Source organism: Sitodiplosis mosellana, unplaced genomic scaffold (assembly GCF_009176505.1).
Source record: "Sitodiplosis mosellana isolate CC-2019 unplaced genomic scaffold, AAFC_SMos_1.0 Smas_scaffold_30, whole genome shotgun sequence".
NCBI classification, from domain to species: domain Eukaryota; kingdom Metazoa; phylum Arthropoda; class Insecta; order Diptera; family Cecidomyiidae; genus Sitodiplosis; species Sitodiplosis mosellana.
Window position 1 is genome coordinate 214,215 of NW_022595272.1, and position 12,633 is coordinate 226,847.

A 12,633-nucleotide genomic window follows, 5' to 3' on the forward strand; every position below is an offset into this window, starting at 1 on the left:
AAGCATACGGATAGAATACGCTAAGTCAAATTATTCTATCCGTATGCTTTGCATGCGGTTCACGCTAAAAATATGCCTTAAATATACCTTCTGCTCTGTATTAAATTATGTATAAAATAAGCGTAAGCGTGAAAATGGTAAAAACGTAGCGTGCGCAGGGAATACACGCGGTATATTTGTAGCGTAGTTTTTTTTTTATTGAGGAGTGTTGTGTACATGTATATGATGTATTGATGCGTCAAAATCATCCATTCCCAAATTTAGGTGTTTTTCCTTTTCACTCTCCTTGGTCCATTAGCGAATAACTTTGATCTAACTTAACACACCCAAACAACTTGAACGAAAATATTGTCGAGTAGTAGACATATGAATCCGGATATAGCATGTCTTTTTCGTTAATTAATTCAATTCGAAGTAAACAGAATTAGAACAAACGTTATTCTTTATTACAACTGAAGAGTGACTTCTTATTCATAACAAAATTCTTAAACCGGAATTTCTCTCATCTAAATGGAAACGCCGTTAATATCGAAACTTGTGTCACTGTTGTGTCGCACTTTCAAGGAAACGCATCAGATTCGTATGTATCTCCAATTTAATACGAAGCGTTTATCCCCAAGGAACGTATCCATTTCCTTTCATTTTGTATTCGTCTGCTAAGATGAGCCACCACCCGAACTTGGATTCTATTTGAACTCAGTTTTTTTTTTGATTGCATACTTAAAGCCAATGTCCATATTTCATGTCGGAAAACTCAATTAAATAATTAAATAAAGCAAAATCTAATCGATATAATAATGAACATACGGATTTGACGCTGAATTGGGCAAATAGCATATACCAAAAATCAAATTAATTGCACCAAATATGCGCACGACAAATGTTATTCGTGTTCTAGTAGCGTCAACGTTTCTCATTCGAAGCCGATACATTTTAATCGTTCATCGCACAAAATTGCAAAATTTTCATCAAATCACTCTACATACGCATCAATATTAGTTGAATTTGTTGTCTATTGGCTGTTGGCTATACGTTCGTCGGGTGTCTGTGTCCTGTGGCGTTCCATTGCAGTCAAATTGTTAATTTGTAGACAAGTATATTGAATACTGAAGTTTTATTATATTTTGAATAACAAAATAAATAATTCCTGATTTCATTTGCATATAAATCGTCACAACGAGCGCACTAGCACCAGAATACACAAATTAAGTTTGTTTTCACGGACGCGCTTTTAGGACTCTTCTTTCGCTCTCTCTCTCTCTCTCTCTCTCTCTCTCTCTCAACGTTCGGACTGGTACAAGCTTTATGGTGATATTTGATTTGTTTTTATTACACGCCAGGCTCATGCTCGTAAATCTTGATAATGATGCGCGCATTCAATACATCAGTTGAAATTTACAGCTCGACCTAAGCACGATAATGAACGAAGGTTTTTTTTAACGCACGGGCGCGAGTGCGAACGCTCTCACTCATTCCTTAGTGGTTATATATTTTTGTATTTCCGAAAATTTGAATAATCGAAAAAATTTATGCAAAAACTGAAATTACAGCACATTCAAATATTTAGATTAATTTGGTCGATGGAAAGGAACAAGTAGCGACAACATGATTGCATGCATGTAAAACATGTCGAAAAATACGCTTCGAATTTGAATATCATATTTGCAAATTTATGCAAACGAAGTCGGTAGCAAACCATTAGCGGTTTGTTTGTGTTTTATTTCGGAAAACCATAAATCAACTTCACATTTGAATATGTATCCAAATGCGCTTTTTCCCAACACTAGAACATACACATACAGTTATGAGTCTGCTCCACGAGACTGAATGCAAGAAAGAGTGAGAGTGAGGGGAAGAGTGAAAAATTGAGGCGACTACATTTGTTCTGGGATTTCGCTTTTTCCAATCCAATTTCGTAAATTGTGTTTGTAATGCGTCGATTTCAGGTTTTGAGATTTATTGTTTTTTTTTTCTTCGTTTGCACAGTCATATTTAATGAAAACTTTTTGATCCTAACAAGTCTGCCGACGAACATATCAACAAATGAAAGAACTCGAAAACAATTCACCTAATTCACTCGATCGAGTTGCCTTATCAATTGAGTGGTTTGGAGCGAAAATGTAATACAGAAAAGTTGAGAGGAAAAATGTCAAATGAAAAGAGATAGCTATATAGTTCACTATAATTTACTATACAATTTACTATATAGCTATCCCTTTTCCGCTCATTCATCATCGACATTTTTCCGCTCAACTTTTCTGTTTTACATTCTCGCTCCAAACCACTCAATTGTTACTGCTCATACAAACTCGTTCACATCGCTCCAACTTTTTTTTTTCTTGTTTATCATCAACCAAAACAAATCACAGCGATAAATGATAGAGCGAACAAGTATAAAACCTTAATGACCAAAGATATACATGACCAAAGCAGAAACAAACAAAGAAAAAAACAGATACATCGAGTAACTCAAACGAAACACCAAATTCAACGAACAAAAGCAAAAACAATCAGTCATTTTGGCGTTTCGCACTTTATCTCTTAGCCAAAACTTTCTGACAACAAAACAGAAACAGTGTCCACAATATAGCTGGTGGTTAGTAAATATTTTTTTTTTTTTATAAATAGTGAATACATGAATATACAAATCAATATTACGGTTATATAGTACATAAATTCAATGGTTATTGCATTCACCATATTCATAATCGCTGTCGAACAAAATCTGATTGACTTTTACCGCAACAAAATTTACATACAATTTCAATAAATATTGAACGGGAGCGAGTAAATTTGACAGAAATCGAATTTTTCGTGTATAAAAAAAAATTTGATTTTCAGTCTCAAATCAATCAAACATCTGCTGTTTTGCGATATTCGACGCATTGGTATGGGCACCACATTAGATGTATGTGCAAAAGTCAAAGTTTTCTTCGCGTACCGATGCGACCGAAGACAATATGGTAAGCCGAAAAGCCATTGGCTCAATTTTCTATACAAAATATCAAATAAATCGTCCACCACAAAACTCTCTAGACAATCAACAACAATGGATGGTCAAATTAAAAATGGGGGGCGCATGGGCGCCAAAACGAAGGAAAAAAACGCATTTTAATAAGAGCGCAAACTCTTATGCGCGACGCTTTTTTGAAATTCAAATCTCGACTAATACAACTCACACACATACACAACGCAACGCTTTGTGATAATAATAAAAAGTGGAGTAAAAGCAAAAAGAAAAGAAAATGAAATGTGTTCATTTCCTTTTTGAATGGAAAACAAAAATGATATTTGTAATTATAATGACAACCTGTCTAGACTTTACTTGATCCATCAAAAGGAGGATTTTGTTGTCATTCACTTTTCGACGCAAGGAAATTTGATTATCATTTTATCAAAGGTAACCTTGGTTTCCTTATTCATATGTTGTTGATTGTATGCCAGATAATGTTGTTTGAGCATTATGTGTTGTCACGCTCACGCACAAACAAGCACGAAAAGCACACGAAAAATCAAAGAGAAGATGAAAAATAAAAAAAAACAACCAAACTCAATATACTTGTGATTCATAGCAGATACATAACCGATAGAAACCTTCAAGTAATTATTGCCCATTTGCGCGCACATAATTAACACACTCAAAACAATAACAATAACAATATAGTAGAGTAGAATAGACATAGAGAGAAAGACAAAAATATAGGAGTCGGCCGTTGCGCGTCACATCTCATTTTTGTTTTGTTTTTTTTTTTTCTGTCTTTGTTTTGCTTGGGTATAGAAAAGCGTGAACCAACCTGTAGCAGATAGCCATACATGCAAAACTACAGAAGACACATTTGCAGATAACCACTAAAATGATGACCATTTGCAATGTCGTGATCTTATCCTTATCCTCGGGGTCTGTTGAACAAATCGTTTATGGGTGAGTTAAATATTTTGCCAAAAGTATCCATTCGCTTGTTCATCGATCCATTTATCGTATACTTTATGAATTGCGCGATTGGTTAATATTGCACATGACACTGAACCATATCTAACAATTGGGAATCTTATTCATTTTCTTCTCTTCTATTCGATCAACTTGTGTTAATGAGCGTTGGTTAAATGACGAATCACAGAAATGATCAATTATGCGGAATTGATTTTGGAATGGAATGAATCAAAAAATGAACGGTTGAAGCATGAAAATATGAATGATTTCGAACGGATAACGGAAACTCTAATTATTTTTCGTTTTTAAATCACATCGCAAACATCCAAACAAAATTACAAATAAACGGAAAAAATTGATTACCATTGTCATTTGAGTTTCGTTTGTTCTTTTTTTTTTTTTTTTTGATTTTTCATTAATTTTTAATCAGGGATAGAAAATTGGTTATTATTATTTCGAAAATTGTCCGAAAAAGTTGCAATATCCAGCGGCCACTAGCCACGAAATTGCTTACCATATGGCGTTTCTTTTCTCTCCATTTTGATGCTGTTGTCAGCCGTAGATGCGGGTTCGATTGGCACTGATGTGGTTATAGGTACGACGATGGCACAGTCCGGTCCGGCGAAACCAATATCACAATAGCATCGATTCATGTTTGTGCAAACCTAAAAGCAAACTCCAGTTAGTTATCCCAATTCATGGTACTGTCTTGGGTATTCCGTATTGACTTACTCCTTGACCGGAGCATTCGACGTTGTTGCTGTTGGCCGGGCATTTCGTTTGGTCGATGTATGGAAACAGACTAACACATGTTTGATTTACGCAGATCAAGTTTTTGCCGCAAGGCGATCCATCGCGCACCAAACCATGCTCAGTAAATTCAGGCGATGTTGTTGATCCACTTGTCGTTCTGAAAATCGTCAAGTTTTATGATTGATTTACCGACAAAAACTTTCTGAAACAACAATTCAGCCTACTACTCACTTGCACTCATACTCGGCACCTTTGATTGATATGATTGTTTTTGAGCTCATTTGATCGAAGCCAGGTGGTGGCTGGCGAGTGCCATCTTTACATTGCAACGAGCCACACTTGACATTTCTACAGGACCAAACGAGAAATTTTATTATTTGTATTTTGTTCAAGTATTGTTGACGGTTTACGTACTCAAGTTCGCATTTTTTGAAGTCGCTATTTGCGTCCTTGCCACAGTGTCCGTTGATGGAGCCTTTGGTGTTAAATTGGTCGTAGCATTGTTGATCGGCTGCCACGCTACCATAACCCCAAATTCGTTCGCATTGTCCGTCCAATGATGGGCATTCTCCATTAAAACAGTATCCTTCACCTAGAAAAGGTTGAAACAACGAAAAGCGCACACATTAAATGTTCATCTTGATTGGATTTCGAAGACGTGTGAGTTTTGTTTCAAGTCGGAATTTCGGCGTTCCAATTTCGAAATCAAGGCCCATTTAGAAATAGCATCAATATTAAAGTGGTTTTGTACGGCACTCGCATTGCTGCCATTCGAATCCTTTAATTTAGTTAAATAGGTTTGTGTGTGTATTTCTTCATTTGAGAAAAGGCAACGCAATTTATTGGTCAAATAACTTGTAAAGTTTTTGGTCAACAATAAATTCAAGCATTTAATAGAAATTTATAGAGGCAAAATGGTCTACAGACACACAAATGAATGTTACACGAACCGGTTCTGCTTCATTCATTTCACTTATTTGGGTGGCCACCGGAATTGACGTTTCGTTAAGCTTTGAATATTCAGCAATCAAATTGCTGGCCACTAAACTGCAAAAAGATATTTGCTTGTACGATAAAATGCTTTGAATGCCAAATTTATTGCTGGTAGTCGTAGACGGTGAATGTGTGTGTGTGTGTATGTGTGGGAATGTGATTTTCGGTAAATGGCCACATGGGCCGTACTCATTGTTTCGCTTCAATTGAGTTCATAGATTCAATAAAAGAATAAAATGCACATCTTTAAGATGTTACCCAGAAAGCCAGAACGTAACTGTTCAAGTAATCTTTTACATCGCTCGCAAAAAAGAAAGAATCACCTATAAAATGTAAGAGTGGTGAAATGGCTTTGCCGCATACATAAAACGGTAATGTTAATGACGTTATAAATCAGCACATCTTAAAGTAGTAAAAGTCTATGAAGTCATAAAGGTATTTACTCAGTACTAGTTCAGTTCAATATTAAGCAATTTCAAACCACACAATTCACTTTTAATATCCACCGGTTGATTTTTCATAGTTTTGGACACAGCTTTTCGTCGTCAATCGTTTGCACGCTTAAGATTCAAGACAAAATTTAATTTTACACAAGGAAAGGAAGAGATTCTTGTTGAAGCTATCACGTCAGTGCTCTTGTTCTTTTTGTTCACAATGGAAACACAATTCATTTCATTGCAAATATTTACCACACAAAGAGATGTTAATTTTCCCAATCGAATTGAAAAGGCACAACAAAATGATTTTCGCTCCATTTCAAAGTGATTTATCAAGTCAGACAATAGACAAAACAAAAATAGTTCGACACTCTTGTGCTTTCGTGCATTCAATACATAGCATTAAAGGGTTTCATCGAAATAGCAAAGTTGCGTTAAATGAAAGAGGTCTTTCGCTCAACTCCATTTCTATGGAAAGTTTCGTTCTGGATGCATTTTGTGGGTTTTTATTTATTATAATGTTAGTCCAGCTACAATTCTTGTTGTAACAAAGATAAACACGGTGAGTTTGCTGGTGTAAAACTTTCACCCAAGTTTCGTCTCGAAACATTTAGTACGTAAAAAGTTCTAATTCATTGCACTTGTCTGATTGTGCGTTCATGTTATTTTCCGTATTTAAAGTAATGGGTAGAACGGGAACACTGTGTACATTTTTTGCTTCGAAGCAATAGTTTATTTGTTTCTTTGGTTGGAAGCAGTTACAAAGTTGTGTGACTCATTTGCAAGTCTTATCGAGTGCATTGGCTGATGCAATAGTACTTCAACACGGTAGCATAGTCAAGCACACATCCACAAACTTTTTATCAAGTGCGTCAACAATTTTTCTCATTATTTTAATCCGACAACCAACGTCTTATTCAAGAGGATGCAGTGATGGTCATGACATATGTAAAATTCGCCAGCATTCGAATTGAGATCGAGCACTTTCTAATAAATTGCACAGCAGAGAGCGCAAAGAGAAATGGAAAATCAACGAAACCAAAAATCCGGATGTTGCTCTAACAATGTTCGTATTTTTTTCTTCAATTGCGTGCCAAAAACCTGTATGCACGCATCTTCAGTTACTGGAGAATTGTAGCATCGATTTTTCGTTTGGCGGCGCATAAACATTGCAAAACCCAGCATTTGGTCTTCCTGTCCCAGGACCATTTTCGTTTTTTTCTTCTCTCTTTTTCACTCTATTCTCTTTATTTTTCTTCATTTCCTTTAATATTTTGTTCACTTGTTCTTTCCCACCTCTCATTCCCTTGTCCTGTTGGCGATGGTCGTTATTCCTTCAACATACGAGTATATATCTTGAAATTGCAGATAAACTTTTGCTCAACACTATTTACAAACACCAGATTTATCGAGCACACAGAATACCAACGAAAATAATCTTGCACGAATGAGACGTGAACGAAGGGAAATTCGCCAGATACACAAAATGGGAATTGATTATTTGTTGTTGGTTTGTCATTGTTGAATTGCCAAATACAGGGGCAGCTCGTGCACAGCATGCATGCATTGCATGAGCAAAATGGAGCGTTCTGCGAATGAAACAGCCACATTCCGATGCGAAAGATTTGATGCAAGGCTGCTGTAATTCAGGCGACAATGCTCAAACTGAATAGAGCGATTGGCGTTTTGGACGGTTGTAGCAGCAGCAGCAGCAGTAGAAGCAGCATCTCTGCCGAAAAGTTGAGGACGAAACGGAAAACGATACATACTTGCGTCATTGTGTATTCCTGCATGCTTTCGACGTATGATGTGCTTCGAAAACTTTGGTCCATCTTCTTCTTCTTTTTCTTTTTTCATTTCGCTTCATCTATTCTGGTAGACATTTTACGTACGGAGAATGGTGTTGGTCAAATGAACTAAATTTGTTATTCATTGCACAGCATTTCACAGAATTTTCTCACTCGCTCATTCCTCAATCCCTTTCCATTCCGTTCTCGCAACGATGCTCAATGTTGACGATATGTACAGTTTATGGGCGCATTGTAGCTCATTCAATTTATCAACATTTTCAGTAGCAACAGCGGAAAAGATAAATTTTGTTTTCTTTTTCAATTCATTCGAAAATTGAATCGTTTCTTCGTTCATTGCGAAATATTGAACGTCATCCTGTAAATATGCCGGACGGAATGGGTGTGCTCCATCTCATATTACGTCCATTTTTATGAACAACGGGCGCTCGAGATTACACTGAATCCTGGGGTGGAATTCTAAGTCATTCCACCAAAATCGTTCGGAATTATTTTTTCGTACATAAGACCATATTGGAGTGAAAGAGAGAGATTTCACTGTTTTTCAGCGTTCCATCGGAATTATTCCGATAACTCAAGGAAGAGTGGAATGTGTGAGAAATAATTCCGGTGGCACGCTGAAAAATAGTGGAATCTCTCTCTTTCACTCCAATATGGTCTTATGTACGAAAAAAAATAATTCCGAACGATTTTGGTGGAATGACTTAGAATTCCAGCCCTGGAGATTTTTTTTCCCGTTGCTGCTGTTGCTGCTGTTGCTGCTGATTTCATGAGTAAACAGAACCTTGGATTCTTTTTAAATTGTACAAATATTTGCTTTCGTTGAGCAACGTGAAGACCTAATTTTAGCATATATATTTTTTCGCTATTTGTCACTATGTGTGTCACCATACAGTATCAAACTCTGATTCAAGGTAACATACAAAAGCTTTTTTTTCCTTCTCAAACAGCATCTGGGCATTTGGATGAATAAATTCGTGATTAGAGTGAAATTCGGAGAGGAGAATAGCTCCTTCAAGAACTTTCAAAAACATTTGCAATTACTGGATCATTCCACACAGTCCATGGCATTGGATATTTGTAGTACATCACAAGGACAATACGCAATAAACAGTTGTTTCAGCATTCAAAAACAGAGATGAACAATAGAAATTGTTTTCAATAAACTGAACCCAAGAGAAACGGCCAATATGTTTATACGCTGTCTATCCGCCGAAAATACACTACAATATATATTCACGCTTATTGGACGCCGAATTCAATATATATTCTAAGGTATTTTCGGCGTATTCTTCAGCGTGAAACATATTGAAACTTATTCAGGCGCCCTCTGATGGCCATGAATGCATTCATTGATTCAATATGTTTCACGCTGAAGAATACACCGAAAAAACACTAGAATATATATTCAATTGGGCGTCCAATAAGCGTGAATATATATAGCAGTGTATTTTCGGCGGATAGACAGCGTATAAAAATATTGGTCGTTTCTCTTGGGAAGCAAAGAAACCAATATGCATGTTCAAAACCGAAAATTTGCTACAATTTCGCAAATGAGGGGCATTTTGGAGCAAAGAAATGGCAAAATAAATAGCAACTCGGAGATTCTCTATAAACACTGTACAACACACTGTAACAAGAAAAGAAAAAACTCGATGCTTTTGACAGAAAAAAACTCCCATGAATTACGTAGAATGTTCTTCCATTCGTATTTGTATGTATTTGTATATGTGTCTTCATATTCAGCATCAGTTTTCAATGGTTTGCATTGTTTGAACTTTCAAGTTTTTATTTGGCCAGAAATTCGAGAGCCATAGATACAGTGAAAGCAAAACACGTGTACTGGCCCGGCACAAAATCCTTCGAATGAATCAACATCAACGAGAGAAAAGAAAGAAGAAACTGTATGATTTGAAAGAAGATAGAGAGCACGTTTCGCTCGTATATAGTTTGGCTTTGCTCGTGTTTCTATACACAAAAGTTTGTGGGTGTGCAGTGCACGCCATTGAGGAATGATGAGCGAGCACAAAGTCAATATTTGTCTGTCTCTTTCGAGCGAATGTCGTGAAATTTAAGCGAAAGGAACAAATTTCGTTTAGCTTTTGTTTGGTTAATTTGGGTCCTTTCACACGTAGTGAACAGTCTTCAAGATTGCACCAATTCGGAAAGCAACAACAAAAATTGCTGAATCAAAATCAAAGTTTACCGAAAATTTGGAACTTTCGAAAGAGAATCACCGAATGAAATATTCGGATTTTTTTTTGTTTCCTTTACTTCTTCCGTATGTGTGTCATTATGTGTGTGGGTGTTTGTTTGTTTGTTAGGTTCGTTGCTTTTTTACGTTTTCTGTTTATCCAATTTATCAAGAACTTACCCATAACTTCACCAAGAGCCGATTTCACTTCACTGCATTTGTTACCATTCTTCTTGAACACATCCCTCGGACACTCTCCACTATCGCCCGTACAATGTTCCGGGATATCACAATCGTTTTGGGCCTCACGGCAAGCATAGCCCCGTTCACGAAGCTATAAAATAACAAGAAAACAGACGATACATTTTCAAAAACATTGTTTTTACCATTTTATGGGGATTTTGTTGCACTTGTGTACATTTCGAATTAAATTTATTCGCCTCAAAACTCAAAGTGGCCAATTGAGACGCTTGAGAACGATAGAGACAAAAGCTTCAATGGTTCTGTGCATCGAAAAACTTACTTTGCAATTATCACAGCACAATCCAGTCGCACACTGGGCTTCTGTCTTCAGCTTACAAGTTATACTATCGCAACATGGATCGTTTTCGCATTCCTCACTTGTGCCGCAATCGCATTCTTCGTCTTCTTCAACGATCTTGTTGCCGCAATTTCGACGCTCGATTTCCAACTACAAAAATCATTACAAACAATCACATTTTAACGAAGGAACAGAACAAAAAACATTTTACCGCTTTAAATAAAGCAAATGGTTGAAATGAAACCCTCTGAAATGCAAATCATTGTTCTTGCAAATACGTTGCATTCAAATCGGTTTATGGTAAATGACCACAAAAAATTGAAGCTCTAATTTAATTGTTTTGCAACTTCCATTCTTAATGACTATAAGTTTTTCGCTATTATTCAAATGTTCCGAGACACTTCAAAAGTTAAAGTGACAAGATTTTTCATATTCTCACTGCAACAACAAGGAAGAATCATAAAAATTGTCCGAGTCAAATGCGCTTCCAAGACAATTAATGACTATACAATTTATTTCAAAAGCAATTAGAGATAAATTTTTATTACTATTTTCCATTTTCTCCTATGAGAGCGAAATAATGATCGTTAGCACGCTCCTGTTAAATTACGATGCGCTCAAAACTCATTGAACATACACAGAAATAAATGAAGAGGAATGAAGCTTGGGAGAAAAACATTGAACGCTAGAGTTTACATTAGAATCATTGCATCGTGATCAATGACGAATACTGAAAAAAAAACTGTTATTATCGGAAATTAATAAACGGTATAACGATGTGAGAATATAAAAAATCCGTAAAGCATCCGCTAGTTTTTTTCGAACTGAAAAACATTTGAAGTGCATTTCAAAATGAAAATACCCAACTAATTGGAGATGTAGAGATTTTCCACTTTACATTCAAATTGCGATGCGACAAAAAAAAAAACGCACACAAATACTTACCTCGTTCGGTTTGTTCATCATGCAGCCACCGTGTGACATTCGTAGCAGGTCGATGTAGTCGTTTTTGCTGCATTCGGAAAATTTATACGGTTGAACATTTTCCAAACCGACAATCGATTGGGCCATGATACAGCCGTGCCAATCACGGCAAACACACTCATCGCCTACGTATGCAACAAATTCATTTTGCCATTAGCACAAATTCTCACTCCAATTTATATAATTATGGTGTTAATTGCATGAAACTAATCGCCGCAAGCGATTGCACTTTGCGAAACGATAGCAAGTGCCAATTGATTCATTAGGGAATCAATGGCATAAGAAAGGAAGAAAAATAGTTTGTATTAGAAAAATACTTGGAGAGGATAACTTACGTCCATCATCGTGGCTCATTCCAACATTGTGGCCGATCATGTGAGCCATCGTTCCAGCGAGTAAATGTGGTTCGTAAACATTGATATCGACACTTATGCCGACCGCTTTCGTTGTGCAAACTGTCTCTGGTACAGCCACGCCTGCTTCGCCTCCGGCAAACGTTTCGCCACTGAATGTGAAAGAAGAGATAATTTGGGTACAGTTTTTTCAGTAAATTTTAGAGAAAATCGAAAAAATGATTCCGAAAGTCTATTCATAAAAGGTTGAGTTTTTGATTTCACTATAATTTTTTTCGTCCAGTGCAGAAAACACTCATTATGGCGCCAGAATGTGTTTGGTGCTTCGTTTTTTTTGCGTAATCAATGAGCGATTTTAAACAACCGCATCAAATGTGAGTTCAGATTTTTGTAATTCTCAAGGTGAATAAATGAATAATAATAATTGTTAACGTAAAAATGGAGTTTACATACAGAGTCGAAGGTATATTTGAGGCATATTTTTAGCGTGAACCGCATACAAGGCATACGGATAGAATAATTTGACTTAGCGTATTCTATCCGTATGCTTTGCATGCGGTTCACGCTAAAAATATGCCTTAAATATACCTTTGACTCTGTATTAAACGAGGTATAAAATAAGCGTAAGCGTGAAAATGG

At 36.4% G+C, this 12,633-nt stretch overlaps 1 protein-coding gene across 4 annotated transcripts in view; it reads right to left on the reverse strand.

Annotated features, from left to right (window-relative positions):
- The window catches only part of LOC129569160 (disintegrin and metalloproteinase domain-containing protein unc-71), a 303,850-nt gene that overhangs the window by 15,147 nt on the left and 276,070 nt on the right, over nucleotides 1–12,633 (reverse strand). For all 4 annotated transcript variants that reach the window (XM_055447710.1, XM_055447708.1, XM_055447709.1 and 1 more), the window contains 8 exons: nucleotides 11,977–12,146; nucleotides 11,603–11,766; nucleotides 10,640–10,807; nucleotides 10,297–10,450; nucleotides 5,099–5,276; nucleotides 4,916–5,032; nucleotides 4,664–4,841; nucleotides 4,446–4,596 (listed from right to left, as the gene is read on the reverse strand). In XM_055447710.1, the coding sequence (XP_055303685.1) occupies nucleotides 4,446–4,596; nucleotides 4,664–4,841; nucleotides 4,916–5,032; nucleotides 5,099–5,276; nucleotides 10,297–10,450; nucleotides 10,640–10,807; nucleotides 11,603–11,766; nucleotides 11,977–12,146 (1,280 nt within the window). The remainder of the gene's footprint in view (nucleotides 1–4,445; nucleotides 4,597–4,663; nucleotides 4,842–4,915; nucleotides 5,033–5,098; nucleotides 5,277–10,296; nucleotides 10,451–10,639; nucleotides 10,808–11,602; nucleotides 11,767–11,976; nucleotides 12,147–12,633) is intronic.